This window comes from Staurois parvus, unplaced genomic scaffold (genome assembly GCF_062004578.1).
Source record: "Staurois parvus isolate SC_StPar_1 unplaced genomic scaffold, SC_StPar_1.0 ptg000096l, whole genome shotgun sequence".
NCBI classification, from domain to species: Eukaryota; Metazoa; Chordata; class Amphibia; order Anura; family Ranidae; genus Staurois; species Staurois parvus.
In genome coordinates this window covers 17888712-17902281 of record NW_028317892.1, presented here as the reverse complement: position 1 = coordinate 17902281, position 13570 = coordinate 17888712, and the positions used below count along the sequence as shown (strand labels likewise).

At 40.5% G+C, this 13570-nt stretch overlaps 1 protein-coding gene across 2 annotated transcripts in view; it reads right to left on the bottom strand.

The window, feature by feature from the left end:
- Window positions 1–13570, bottom strand: part of ECPAS (Ecm29 proteasome adaptor and scaffold) — a 171195-nt gene that overhangs the window by 121981 nt on the left and 35644 nt on the right. For both annotated transcript variants that reach the window (XM_089670950.1, XM_089670951.1), the window contains exons 7-11: window positions 12551–12690; window positions 10547–10628; window positions 5477–5596; window positions 3257–3342; window positions 73–151 (exon numbers count right to left, since the gene is read on the bottom strand). In XM_089670950.1, the coding sequence (XP_089527076.1) occupies window positions 73–151; window positions 3257–3342; window positions 5477–5596; window positions 10547–10628; window positions 12551–12690 (507 nt within the window). The remainder of the gene's footprint in view (window positions 1–72; window positions 152–3256; window positions 3343–5476; window positions 5597–10546; window positions 10629–12550; window positions 12691–13570) is intronic.

The following is a 13570-nucleotide window of genomic DNA, read 5'->3' as shown; positions in this document are numbered from 1 at the left end:
TTGAATTAACTCATATCCATATAATAATCAAACACATACATATTAACTGAATGTTGAATAGAAATACTTTACCTCTTTATACTCATTGATCAGCTTTGTAAGCCCATTCAGAAGCATAGGGCCCAGAGGTTTCATTTTGCTATCAGGGCATCTGTAGAGGAACAAAATGATCATTGAAAAAAAAATGCAGTCACTAAACAGCCAAAAACGAAAATTAGTCTTCTGAACATGCGTTACGTAAAGTTGTTAACATTTGTGCTCAGAATAATAAAGCTGTATACGGAAATGCATTGCATGAAAATTGCTTTTTTTTTTTTTTTGCAAGTCTTATACACTCAGAGAGTTTGAGTCCAATATTTGAAGTATGGTTTCTGCAGGCCCCCTTTAGTGTGCCAGGGACATGCAGACCTTGTGTGGAGCATATCACAAAGTACACACTGCTAACATTTTATGTGATGACCCTGGAACTGTAATAGTAGGATGTGATCTGCATATTTTTGTAAGCATTGTGCTTTAAAAGAATTTTAAGCCGAACATCAGGATAACTGCAGGTCACTGCAGCCTGTTTGATGTGCTGGGGAATATACAAACTTTGTGTGGATCTTGCAAGCTGTTAGTTTCATATTATGCTCTATGATTCTGTAGTTATATGGGAGCAAGTTACTCCAATCTGTATGGGAGACTTAGCAGAATGTACATTAGGTACTATACACAGCCATTTAAGTTTCCTTCACTAGTTTGGAGCAATTTCTTTGATTTGCTTTTGGAACGGACTAGCAGCACAAAACAAGAGAGTTATAGAGAATTAATGACAGATCTGCTTCTTTTTGAAAATGTGCAGGCTAGGAAAAGTACTTACACACACACACATATATATATATATATATATATATATATATATATATATATATATATACATACATACATACATACATACACACCCAAATACACACACATACTGTATATATCAGTGCTTCTCAAAGTATTTTCAGTCACGAGGCACCCCATCCAAGGTTTGGTTTGTTACTGTGTGTCGCGGAACGTATGCAAAATCACGCTTATTCATAAAATGCAGACAAATTCTCTGCTCTTTATGGGTACCCCTATACATTGGCAAATGCAGGGTGTTTTTGGTGTGGTGCAAAAAAAAAAAAAAGGGTCAGGGACAACTTTCCCTGCATTTCTGTGGGTAAGGCAGCCCATTGAAATGAATGTGCTGCCCTACACACAGCCACGCAAATGTGAACCCAAATCCAAAAATGTAATATATTGCAGCTTACCAATCATTAGTGGCTGCATTCATTTTCTTTTCTATTTTTAGGCTTTTTTCCTTCTGTTTTCACCCGGTGATCTGGCCAGTAACACACTTCCAGTATTAGGGGGCCTACATTCTGGATAAAGGAACGCAGGGGCATCTTTGGATATCAGTATTGTCAGTCTTGGGGAAGGGGGAGTGTTAGAAGTACTATTAGTTTTTAATACAGTAACCAACTGAAGCCAAACTCCAGCTAACCAGATATAAGCAGTTACAGTAACAGTGTTTTTCCTTTCAGGATAAAGGTATTATATACAGTAAAAACAAGCTGATGATTGTAAACACCCCTGTCAGTGGTAAATGGTTTGCCTCAACACACTAACTTCTACTTTTGCAAGGAAGCTTGTTCTGCTGTTAGATCACCAAATGAAAATATAGTAAGCCTAAAAAGGACAAATGAATGCAGCAATCACATCTAAGAAATGGTAAGCTGCAATTTAACCACTTGCCTACCAGGCACTTATACCCCCTTATTTACCAGGCCAATTTTCAGCTTTCAGCGCTGCCGCACTTTGATTGACAATTGCGCGGTCATGCAACATTGTACCCATATGAAATTTTGATCATTTTTTTCTCACAAATAGAGCTTTCTTTTGGTGGTATTTAATCGCCACTGGGCGCTTTACTTTTTGCGCTATAAATAAAAAAAGTGCAAAAAATTTGAAAAAAAAAAAGTTTCTTTGTTTCTTTTATAAAATTTTTCAAACAGGTATTTTTTCTCCTTCACTGATGTGCGTTGATGAGGCAGCACTGATGGGCACTGATAGGCAGTACTAATGAGGTGGCACAGATAGGCGGCACTGATAGACAGCACTAATGAGGTGTCACGGATAGGCGCACTAATATGCAGCACTGATAGGCGGCACTGATAGGTGACACTGATTATGGGTACTGATAGACGGCACTGACTGGCATCACTGATGGGCACTGACTGGCGGCACTGACTGGCACAACCCCTGGGCACTGACTGGTGGCACTGACTGGCAGCACTGCTGGGCTGCACTGGTGGGTGGCACTGGTGGGCAGCACTGTTGGGTGGGCACAGGTGGGTGGGCACAGGTGGGTGGCACTGCAGAGTGGCACAGGTGGGTGGCACTGCAGAGTGGCACAGGTGGGTGCACTGCTGGGCACAGGTGGGTGCACTGCTGGGCACGGGTGGGCAGAGCTAGTGGGCGCACTGCTGGGCACAGGTGGGCGGAACTTGCAGGTGGCACTGCTGCGCACCGATCATCAGGGCACTGATCATCAGTGCCCTGATGATCGGTGCCGATCCCCGCTCTGACAACTGCCGGTTCTCGGCAGTACTTTCCTCACGATCTGACAGCGTGAGGAAAGTGCAGCCGAGAACCGGCACTTGCATTTCCCTCTGATCAGCGTGTCATTGGACACCACTGATCACGTGGTAAAAGGCCGCTGTGATTGGCCTTTTACCACATCACTTGATCAGCTGTGTCCGTAGGACACAGCGATCACAGAGATCGCCGGGTGCGCGCCAGCGCGTTCTGGGAGGACATCATATGACGTCCACCCAGAACTGGCCGGCCGCAGTGCAGTCGTCATTCGGCTATCTGCAGTCGGCAGCTAGTTAATAAAGATTTGCTTTCGTTTTTAATACTGCTTTAAGACAATGGTATTGTCTGCACTTTAAATATTTTATACTGATCAATCATTCTGAAACTACCTCTTTTATATTTTGCTTTTATACCTGCCACTAATAACTTCTACATTACCTTTATATGTAGTTTCAGTGAAGCCGCTTCTTGGAAATAAAAAGGAGTGTGTGAGTGTTTGTGTGTGCAGGCGCACGCACACCTGCATGCATGCGTGTGTACCTCAGATTATGAACATAAACTAAAATTAAGTAAAATTATCAAGCTACATTCTGATTTTAGTCTTACTTGGTCTTCAATGGCAATATTTTTTGACACAACAGTTGCTTACATTGAACAGATGTGGTGCACAAATTGAAGACATAACATCCTTAACTTGGCATTCGTGTTTCCACCAAACAGCCCATCATATACCACCTATAAAATAAAGAAAAGAGAGACTAAGAGTCTTTATACACAGTTATCTCTCAGTCAACAAAGCCACTGATTGGAACCAAAATTCATCATTCACAGACAACTCTGTAAACGGAAAATTGGTAGGCTGCTCTGAGTTTTTTTACACGTCATCATAAACTTACTCGTCATGTAATCTTCCTGAAAAAGCCAAACATTATAAGGCCACATTTACATTGGTGCGCTATGGTTTGGGTGCATTATATTACGTTTCCCAGTGGCTCATTGCTTTTGTTTCCATTTGAACACTGGTGCTGTAGGGATCCTCATTCCCCAGGAATGAACTTGTTTATACCATGCCCACCCCACTTACTGCATTCTAACTCCCAATTTACACTCATCATTGGGCACAGGATCTTGGGATTAACCTACACAATGTAAATTTGCCCCGTATTTGGGATACAATGAACTCTTGCAACGTGCTTGTGGTAGAAGCTAATTACAAGGTTTTGGCACAAAGGTATATGGTGCTGTTAGAATTGCTAGATTTGTGCCTGGCTATCCGTCCACTTGTATTCAAGGATGTGGACAAATGGGAACCTTTTTTCATATCTGGTGGACCTGTCCACTGGTTCAGCAATTTTGGTCAGCAGGTTTTTTTCCATCCTGACTACATTGATGGAATAGGATGCCCTTCTCTGTATAAAGTCCCCTGATCTGTTTAAGGTACAATTTACGCTAATGATCCATGTCATCACTGATGCTAAAGAGAAAATTGGAAGAGTGTGGAAAACCTCTCCTCTCTCCATAGCCTAAACCAAATCTTGAATCACACAAATGATGCCACATGAGAAAGTGGAGGCAAGAGTAATTGATACAATGTGAAAATACTCAGCTGTGTGGTACCCATGGTTTATGCATCTCTCAGCTGGAAAGAACTGCAATTTGTTTGGCCTGTAGCTGGATAATTTTTCCCTCTTCCCATACCTTTTCCTTACTCTTACGCTGACTGTTCTTTTTTTCCCTCCTCTACTCAGTAATACCCACTGTTTCACTACTACTTATATTGAGATCTTGTTTATAAGGCCACCACAAATTTGCACTTTTATTCTTCAGTCTCACTTGTAGTGCAACCTAAAGCTGGAAAACAATATCATAAACACAAAAGTATTCATTGTATTACCTCTTTTTCTTGCACAAATTTTTCTGTGCTATATTTTTGGCTATACCATGACTTATTTGCAATTCTGTGATGTTTACGAAAAAAATCAATACAAATTTACTGAATGAATAAAAAATAAACTAAAAATCTAAAAGAAAAAAAAAAAAAAATGAAAAATGATGATCTTTTCTAGGGATAAATAGATTCAGATGAAATTCCTACACAGGCTGAATAATACACCTCAAAAGCTGCACAGGATTTATCCTCAGTGGTTCTCAGACTGTTCTCGATGTCAACGGTCAGAGGACTCCTATTGCCATATGTTTCGGACTTGCCCAGAGGTATCCAGATTCTGGGCGGTGGTGTTTGAGCTCATCAATCTCTGCCTGCAGCTGACCTTACCAGCCTAGCCAGCCTTGGCTTTGCTTAGCATTCAGGAAGATGAGCAAACTATACTATACAACGCCAAGAAAGAAATTATACTTAATTGGAATGCGTCTGCCCCCCTCTCCATAGACTCCTGGGAAAAAGCTGTCAGTGATGTCCTTCCCATGTACAAATTGACATATATAAATAGGAACTGCCTACTATAATTCAACAGAGTATGGCAGCCGTGGCTGGCCCAAAAAGTGAGCCCCCCCTTATGGTGCTCCATCCTTGTATGGGTCCAGGCATGGCTCTGGTCCCCTTTCAATTACAATCTGAGATGTATGGGCGAGATGCTGCTCTTTGGCACCTATATGGCTTTTTGTTATTGTGATGTACTGTATTAGACCACGTATATGCGATGTCTATTGATTATCAGCACTTGTTTTCTTTTCTCCGAATGTCTATGAACTGTACCAATGCCATTCTTCCTCAATAAAGGAACATTTTGGTATTTATAAAAAAAAAAAAAATGTATGCTTGTTTCAGGTCAGTTACTAACAATACTGAAGAGGGTAATTTTTTACATTTTGAATACAAAGCTTATTTCTATGTTGAGCATCAGTATACCTGTATGTTGGATGGAAATAACTCTGCTGCCAGTCTCGACCTCAAAAGGTGTGGCACAATCTTCAGTTTAACACGGGTACTGACAGGGTCTCTCTTCAGTTCTGGCTTCAGGACATTCCCCTAACATGAGAAATTGGATGTTTCTTTGTAACACAATGACTAAACAAATATAATTATGACAAAACACAAAAAGACAAACAATTTTGAGAGTCATTTTCATAACATTTTTGTGCTTTGTATTCTCAGAGATCCAATTTCAAAGACAGCTACATGGTTTTGCAATAACTAGACACAACCAATTAAAGCTAAAATTTAAATTAGCATCAAAATACACTGCTGAAATACATATAAGAGAATATTTTCACCTGCCAAAAGGATTTTTAACTCTGCTCAGTTGTCCTTGTGATTTAGCCACTCTTAGTTTAGGCCCTGGACCAAAGCATGGGCAGCAAACTTCATCCAGAACACTCACTGGATAATCATGTAGTAGCACACAGATTAGCACTTGGCACATTCTATTCTCTCCTGTAAGCATGCAGCAAAGCCTGAGAGCTGCCTACCTTCTCCCAGCTGTGCAGGAGATTACAGGATTCTGATATTAAGACTTTTTTACTAGCTGCATTTCAGGAAACCTTTAGTAAGGCAGTATGCAGGCAACTGTTGACCATCCCTTCTGCCACACAGATGCAATCCCTTTCATACTTTCAAACTGAAACAAGCATATAGAGCAACACTATGGAAAGCACTCTAACTTTCCAAGTGGTGTGCACTCTCACAGTAACCCTGACTTTCCAGTCTGCATTTTTTGCTCAAGGCAACTGACTTTCCAAGCCACGCACTTGCTTGAGGACACTGACTTTCCAAATCGCATGCTCTCAAGGTCATTCTGACTTTCCAAGCCATGTACTTGCTCCATGTCACTGTAACTTAGAAAGCCTTGCCCGTTGCCACTGACTTTCCAAGCCATGTTCTCACTCAACTTCACCTTGACTTTCCATGCCACCAACTTGCTCCACTTATCTGTGCCTCATGCTTGTATCTTCCAGTACAGTGTCTCTGTGCACAAAACAATTAAAAAAATTGTGCTTGGTGTACTCCTCACTCACCAGATGAGTTGGACTCCTAGTTTTTTAGACTCAAGAGTCAAAAATCGCTTTTCTCTGGTGAGATGTACTCTCAGATATTTCCAGGGTTCCTTCACAATATTAACCGGAACCACAGCTGTTGTATAAAAGGGTCAGCTTGCCGAAGAATCCCACTTCCCAAAGATTATAAACCAAGGGAAAGGAGGAAACCTCTCGTAGTATTGCTAATCCATTTAATAAATTGCCTGCTCAGGGCACTCTGGCTTTCCAAGCCTTATGTTTGCTACAGGATACTCTCTCTCTCTCCAAGCCGCATGCTTGCTCCAGGTCACTAATGCGGGCCATCGATGGGACGAAAAATGGCCGAAAATTTAAAAAAAAAAACAAAAAACGGCCGATTTTCGGATCGTTAGTGCGGTAATCGGTCGGCCGTTTTTTGTGATTTTTGCCCTTTTGGATTATCGGTCCTGCTGGAAAATAATCGGCCAAATTTGTCGTTCTGCCGATTTTCGCAGCAATGATGGACAAATCAGCCGATCTTTTTACCGATTTTAAAAAATGCGCATGAGCAGTGACATGAAAGAAGGAAAAGAAGTTAAAGAAAAAACAGAATATGAATAAGAAGAAGAAATAGAATATGAATAAAAAGAAGAAATAGAATATGAATAAAAAGAAGAAATAGAATATAAAGAAGAAGAAGAAATAGAATATGAATAAAAAGAAGAAATAGAATATGAATAAAAAGAAGAAATAGAATATAAAGAAGAAGAAGAAATAGAATATGAAGAAGAAGAAAAGAAGAAATAGAATATGAAGAGGAAAAAGAAGAAGAAAAAGAAAAAAAAAATTCAGTCCGATATTATATTTGACATTTAAAAGTATAGCAACATTGTATCTATTTGTATCCGAAGAGAAACATCTGTATCCGAAATGGATACAAATAGATACAATGTTGCAAGTTTTTCTTCTTCATATTCTATTTCTTCTTCTTATTAAGTGTTCTTGCATGGCAAGACCACTTACTGTTTTTTCACATATATATTCTTATTATAGCCAAATTTACCACCCTAACTCCTCCCACAGTATTTACACTACATAGACAGTAATATACCGAAACGTGCGGATTGTTCCTGATTGGTGTGCAATTACTTTGTGAAACGTTTCGCCGAATGGTTCACGAAATATTGCCTTTTTTTGGTGAACTGAAAAATCAGGACATGATATCTAAACTGCCATCACTCCCTCATTTTCAAGCCCACCTACACAAATCTTTTATCAAAATGTTCAGCTATCCCTGCTGCCATTAAAAATTTCCACGGCTAAGCCATAGTCCTGATAGTTTTCACAATAGGACCATTTGTTTGCAACTCACGCCGCCCATTGACATTCATTGAAACTCCACTCTAGCCACCTCAAATTTGAAGGGCAATTTCTAAACTGCGACTGTGCCTTCATTTTTAATATTTCAGAGACATACTATGCATCAAAATGTAGGTCTGGGTCTCACAATATAAAGCTCTTCGGTGTAGGATTTATCATTTTTAAACTACAACCGTTTGAAGATGGCAACCGCCAATGAAGTGAGCAAGTTGGAGCAGTTTGTTTTTAACCGCTCTTCCCTGCCCTTGCTGTAGAGTGAGTTGCCATATGAACCCAGGTGTGTGAGCAGGCAGCACAGTGACAAACCACTCCACCCAGTTACTCCGCCCACTCCAGTTGAAGACTACTGGTGAAGGCAAGAACACTTCACACAATTTCCCCAGAAATTGTAGCTTTTCTAGTTCATATTCTATTTCTTCTTTTTCTTATTCAAATTCTATTTCTTCTTTTAAATGTCAAATATAATAGCGGAGCTCTCTGCAGGGACACCGCTATTATATTAATTGCTGGCCGTAGACGGGACGAAAATCAGGCGACTTTTTTTTTTACCAATGGTGGTAACGACGGCTGATTGAACGACCAATTTTTCATTTTTCAAAAAAAAAAAAAAAAAAGTCCAGTTTTCTCCCCGTCTATGGCCTGCATAACTCTCTAAGCTGCATACTAACAAAGTATTCAAGCCAATACAAACTGCAATTTTCAGAAAGAGATTCTTTGCATACATCTCTCACATTTTCAATGATTTCACATTCAATGATTTTCAATTAACCCATACCTGCATGATTTGATATATCTGTTACCTGGCTGGAGTTCAGTTTAAAGTGGTATTAAACCCAAAAATATAATATATTGCAGCTTACCAATCAGTAAAGGTGGTGGCTGCATTGTTTTTTTTTTTTTTTTTAGGCTTTTTCCGCTCCGTTTTCACCTGGTGATCTGGTCAGTAACACACCTCCAGTATTAGAGTGCCCAGGGCGCACATGTGGACAGCAGCATTGTCAGTCTGAAGGGAGGGGGAGTGTTAGATATACTAGCTGATTTAAATACACTAACAAATTGAAGCCAAACTCCAGCTAATACTTTATCAGCATTTACAGCAACACTTTTTACCTTTTTCAGATAAAGGATTTCCATAAATATAACTGATCATTGATAGCACCCTTGACAGTGTTAAATGCTTTGTCTCACCTCTCTGATTTACAAGAGAGCTTATTCTTTTGAAAACAACAGACTTACTGGCCAGATCACCAGACAAAAATAGAAGAAAAGAAGCACTAAAGAGAAACAAAAACGAATGCAGCCATCAAATCTAAGAATTGGTAAGCTGCTATATAATGAATGTTTGCTTTTGGGTTTAATACCACTTTAAGCTTTTAACAACTTTCCTTGTAATGGTAAAACATTAATTCAATTTAATTTTTATGAAATAGCTGTAAACTCAAAAGCAAACATATTTCAGCTTATCAAAATTTAGGTGTGATGGCTGGATTCGTTTTCTTTTGCTAGGCTTCCTTTCTTCTATTTTCATCCGGTGATCCAGCCAGTAAGTCTGATGTTTTCTGGCAGAACAAGCTAACTTGCACTTACAGGAATGAGACAAACCATTGAATGTAGTCAGGGGTACTTAATGTGTTACTAAATCCACAACAGTAAAATCAGTCTGTATATGCAGTAAAGCATGCTGGTTATACTCACTGTGGAACCTAAGGGGTTAATCCTTTGCATTGTGTAAAAAGGGTGTTTGGTCCTTTCTTCTCTGCCCCTCCTCTTGTTGAAATGACCACCTGATACAGACTGAATCCATAGTCCCATACATATGCTCAGTTTGGTGTGTATTGCTAGAGAGGTTTTTTTCTTTCTTTGCAGAGTGCATGTGATCAGCATTGGGCCAATCAGCACTGTCCAAACAGAGGGTCAGAGGTTTCACATCCTCCTAGAGCAGAAAGAAAACTCCTCCTGCAAGCTTTAACCAGTGCTCTGCTGAAGTCACAAGACTGCGCTAACTGCTGATGAGAATAGTTATTTAGCAGTTTATATTTACTAAAATAATTACATTTCCATGTTCTGTGTACTGTGGGAGACCAAATATAGCCCCAGATATAGTGAATGCAGGCCCCTGGGTTTAGTATCCCTTTAAAGCTTTTGTTTATGTAAAACCTTTACCCAAAAAAGGAAAAAACTGTTGTTGTAACTGCCTATAAAGTATTAGCTGGAGTACAGCTTCAGTTTGTTGTGTATTTAAATCTGCTAGTATATCCAACATGCCCCTCCCCCTGATTAGCAATGCTGCTGTCCAAAGGTGCCCCCTGTACTTCAGCATGAATGGAGGCACCATACCCAATGATTGATAAGTTGCAATATATTACAGTTTTGAGTTTAATACCACGTTATATTGTCCGGCAACAGACAACCTTGCAAACTATATACCAGCATTCTAAAAGAGGAAAGCAGCTATTTCACATTAGGAAAGTGTTACAGACAAAACAATCTCAGACACAAGCAAATGCATCTGTGCATTAGTGACTTTGAACCATTTTAGATTCAAGATATACTTGGCATTCTTCAATATATATGCCTGCCAACAGAAATAGAACCCATTTCTCACCTCCTTTGTTTTAAGAGGTATGTCTCCCAAATAAACTTTGTACATTTTGCCAATTATGGTAGGATCATTCCAGTCAATTAAACTTCAAAAAAGAAAAAAGAATACAAGGTTACAAAAAAAAAAAAAAAAGCACTCATAGCAGTAAGTACACATAAGAACAACTATCAGCAATTTAGTCAATGTATTGTTTGCTAATTACGTATGAAGGAGTAAAATGGTAAAACAAGAAGGGCAATTAAAGTGATTGTAAAGGTACAATTTAACAAACAAAAAAAAAAAAACCACAAACATGTTATACTTAACATGCTCTGTGCAATGGTTTTGCACAGAGCACCTCAATCCTCCTCTTCTCAGGTTCCCTGCCAGCACTTCTGGCTCCTGCCCCATGCTGAATACCCCCAGAGCAAGCCACTTGCTATGGGGGCACTCGTGCATGCTCACTCCCATGCCAGCCCTGTATGTCAATCAGCAGAGCGTGGCTTGTCCCTGCCCCCCTCTCCCTCCTCACTGGCTGTGATTGACAGCAGTGGGAGCCAATGGCTCCTACTCCTGTGTCTGAGCCAATGAGGAGGGAGAGCAAAGCTCTTGGGCACAGCGCTAGATCGAGACCGGACTCAGGTAAGTATTAGGGGGGGTGCTGAGAGAGGAGCTGCACATTGAAGGTTTTTTACCTTTATACATAGAATGCGAGAAAGTTAAAACCCTCAGCCTTTAGAACCACTTAAGGATATGCAAAATGCCCATTTACAGTCACACCACTGTGTCTAGAATTGGGAAAAAAAAAAACATAACAGACTAAGGGCTCGTTCACACTAGGCTGTTTTGCCAACGCTTGCCAAACGCCCCTATAGCGTTTGGCAAGCGTTGGTCCGGTGTTTGCGGAGCGTTTTTAACGCTCGGCAAACGCTCCGCAAACGCCGCATGCGCGGTTTAGCGGCGGTTGCTAGGCGTTTGCCGAGCGTTAATAACGCCCCACAAACGCCTATAATGCATTTGAGTGGTGTTACCGCTCCGCAAACGCCCCGCAACCGCACCGCAAACGCCGGCCGGGCGTTTGCGGAGCGGCACCATAGAAGAGAATAGGAGGCTTCAAAGCCTCCTGACTCGACCAGAAGCGTCCGTTTTGCCGCGACGCGACGCAAACGCTCCTGTTAGAACAGCACCATGTGCTGTAATGTGCAGAGTTGGCAGAGGCGTTTGGGAAGCGGTAAAAACGCTTCCCAAACGCCTCTCTGCCGCCTGCACACAAGGCTAGTGTGAACGTAGCCTAATAGACTGGAAAAACAAGATAACCTCTTTCATCAAGAACCTTTCGACATGGCAGAAACCAAGTGAAAACCAAATGTCTGGATTTTTATAAAATGAAACCGTACTTTTATCTATTTTTGTTTTTATTTCAGCTGTTACAAATCACATACAGCAGCATTTGAAAGATATAATACTGGATTATTATTACCTCAGCACTGACGAACTAAAAACCAGATAAAATGTTTCAATCTGACTAGATGCTTGACTGCCAATATAGTGATTATCATGCACAGTGACATTTCACACAACTGCCGATTTGAATGTGCTTTAGTGGCAGGGATGTTTCAAAGCAGGGGGTTCGCAAACGGTGGCCCTTCACGTGTTGAGGAACTGCAAGTCCCATGAGGCCTTGCAAGACTGACAGCCACAGGCAAGACTCCCAGAGGCAGATCATGATGGGACTTGTAGTACTTCAACAGCTGGAGGGACATACTTTGGAGACCCGTTTTAAAGGATAGTGATAGTTTGAAGAACTAAAGAAGTTTACTTTCCAGCACTGAGAGCTCTGTATCAGTGCCAGATTCTAAGCCCTGAAAACAAACTCATTGGTCTGAAAGGAGGAGCCAGATCCAATAAATCAATATCAATTCTGGACATTCAGAACTAAAGCAACCGCACAAATCAACCCACTCAATTACTTTAAAAGAAATGGTAAACTCTCCATCAGGGACACTATTTTAGTCTGTAGAGGCTCACCTCTGCTTGCTTCTCAGCTCCAGATCTGCTGCAGTAGCCACACTATGTCTAGTGTCACTAGAGGCAACTACCAGATGAATAACAGCTTCCAGCTCAGGTACCTGCTCAGCTTCAATAAATTTCACTATTCCCAGTTTGCACTGCATGGCAAGAGACATAATGCAAATTTTGCAGTTAATAACAGTAAGGCAGAGGGTCTATATATTTTATCTGAGTGATGACGGTTTATATAGCATGTAAAAAAACAATGCAATACTTGTTCAAGTAAACATGTAATAACAAACAAAAACCAATGCTTACCGACAAGACTGGGCAACTCGTGATTAATGTATACCATGTTGCCTGCAGGAAATCTCCCACACCCCTTCATTGTTATTGGAGCCCCCAAATTTCATATACAAATTAAATTTCCTAAGCAGAGCAAGGCTCATCCTTCCTGCATCTCATGTGCTCATGCGACAATGTACTGACTGTGGATGCTGGATGAGGGTATTTTTCCCCTTATAGACAGTTTGAAAGAGCCTATTTATATGGAGAGGGTATAGGATTGAAGTGCACAGCTCACAAACACCTGGGTGATTAAGTCCAGCTAGTCTCTAAAGAATATATACACATCTAATAAAAATATGAAGTAAATGTAATGTTGCTGCTTATACCTGGTTTACCTACAGTGGATAAAAAAAAGTTTATACACTCCTGTTAAAATGTCAGATTTCTGTGATGTAAAAAAACGAGACAAAAGATAAATAATTTCAAAACTTTTTCCACCTTTAACTGATTCTGAACTGCCCTATAGCAGGTATGCTGCTACAGGGTGACACGGGTGTGCAAAATCATATATATATATATATATATATATATATACATACATACATATACATACACACACACACATACATACACACACACATACACACACACACGTGATTTTGCATTTTCGGGGAGCAGACACGCGCCCTAACCGCGCCACCATTTGTGGCTGTCAATCACCGGGTCCCGGCCGGGGATTACTTGCCAGTG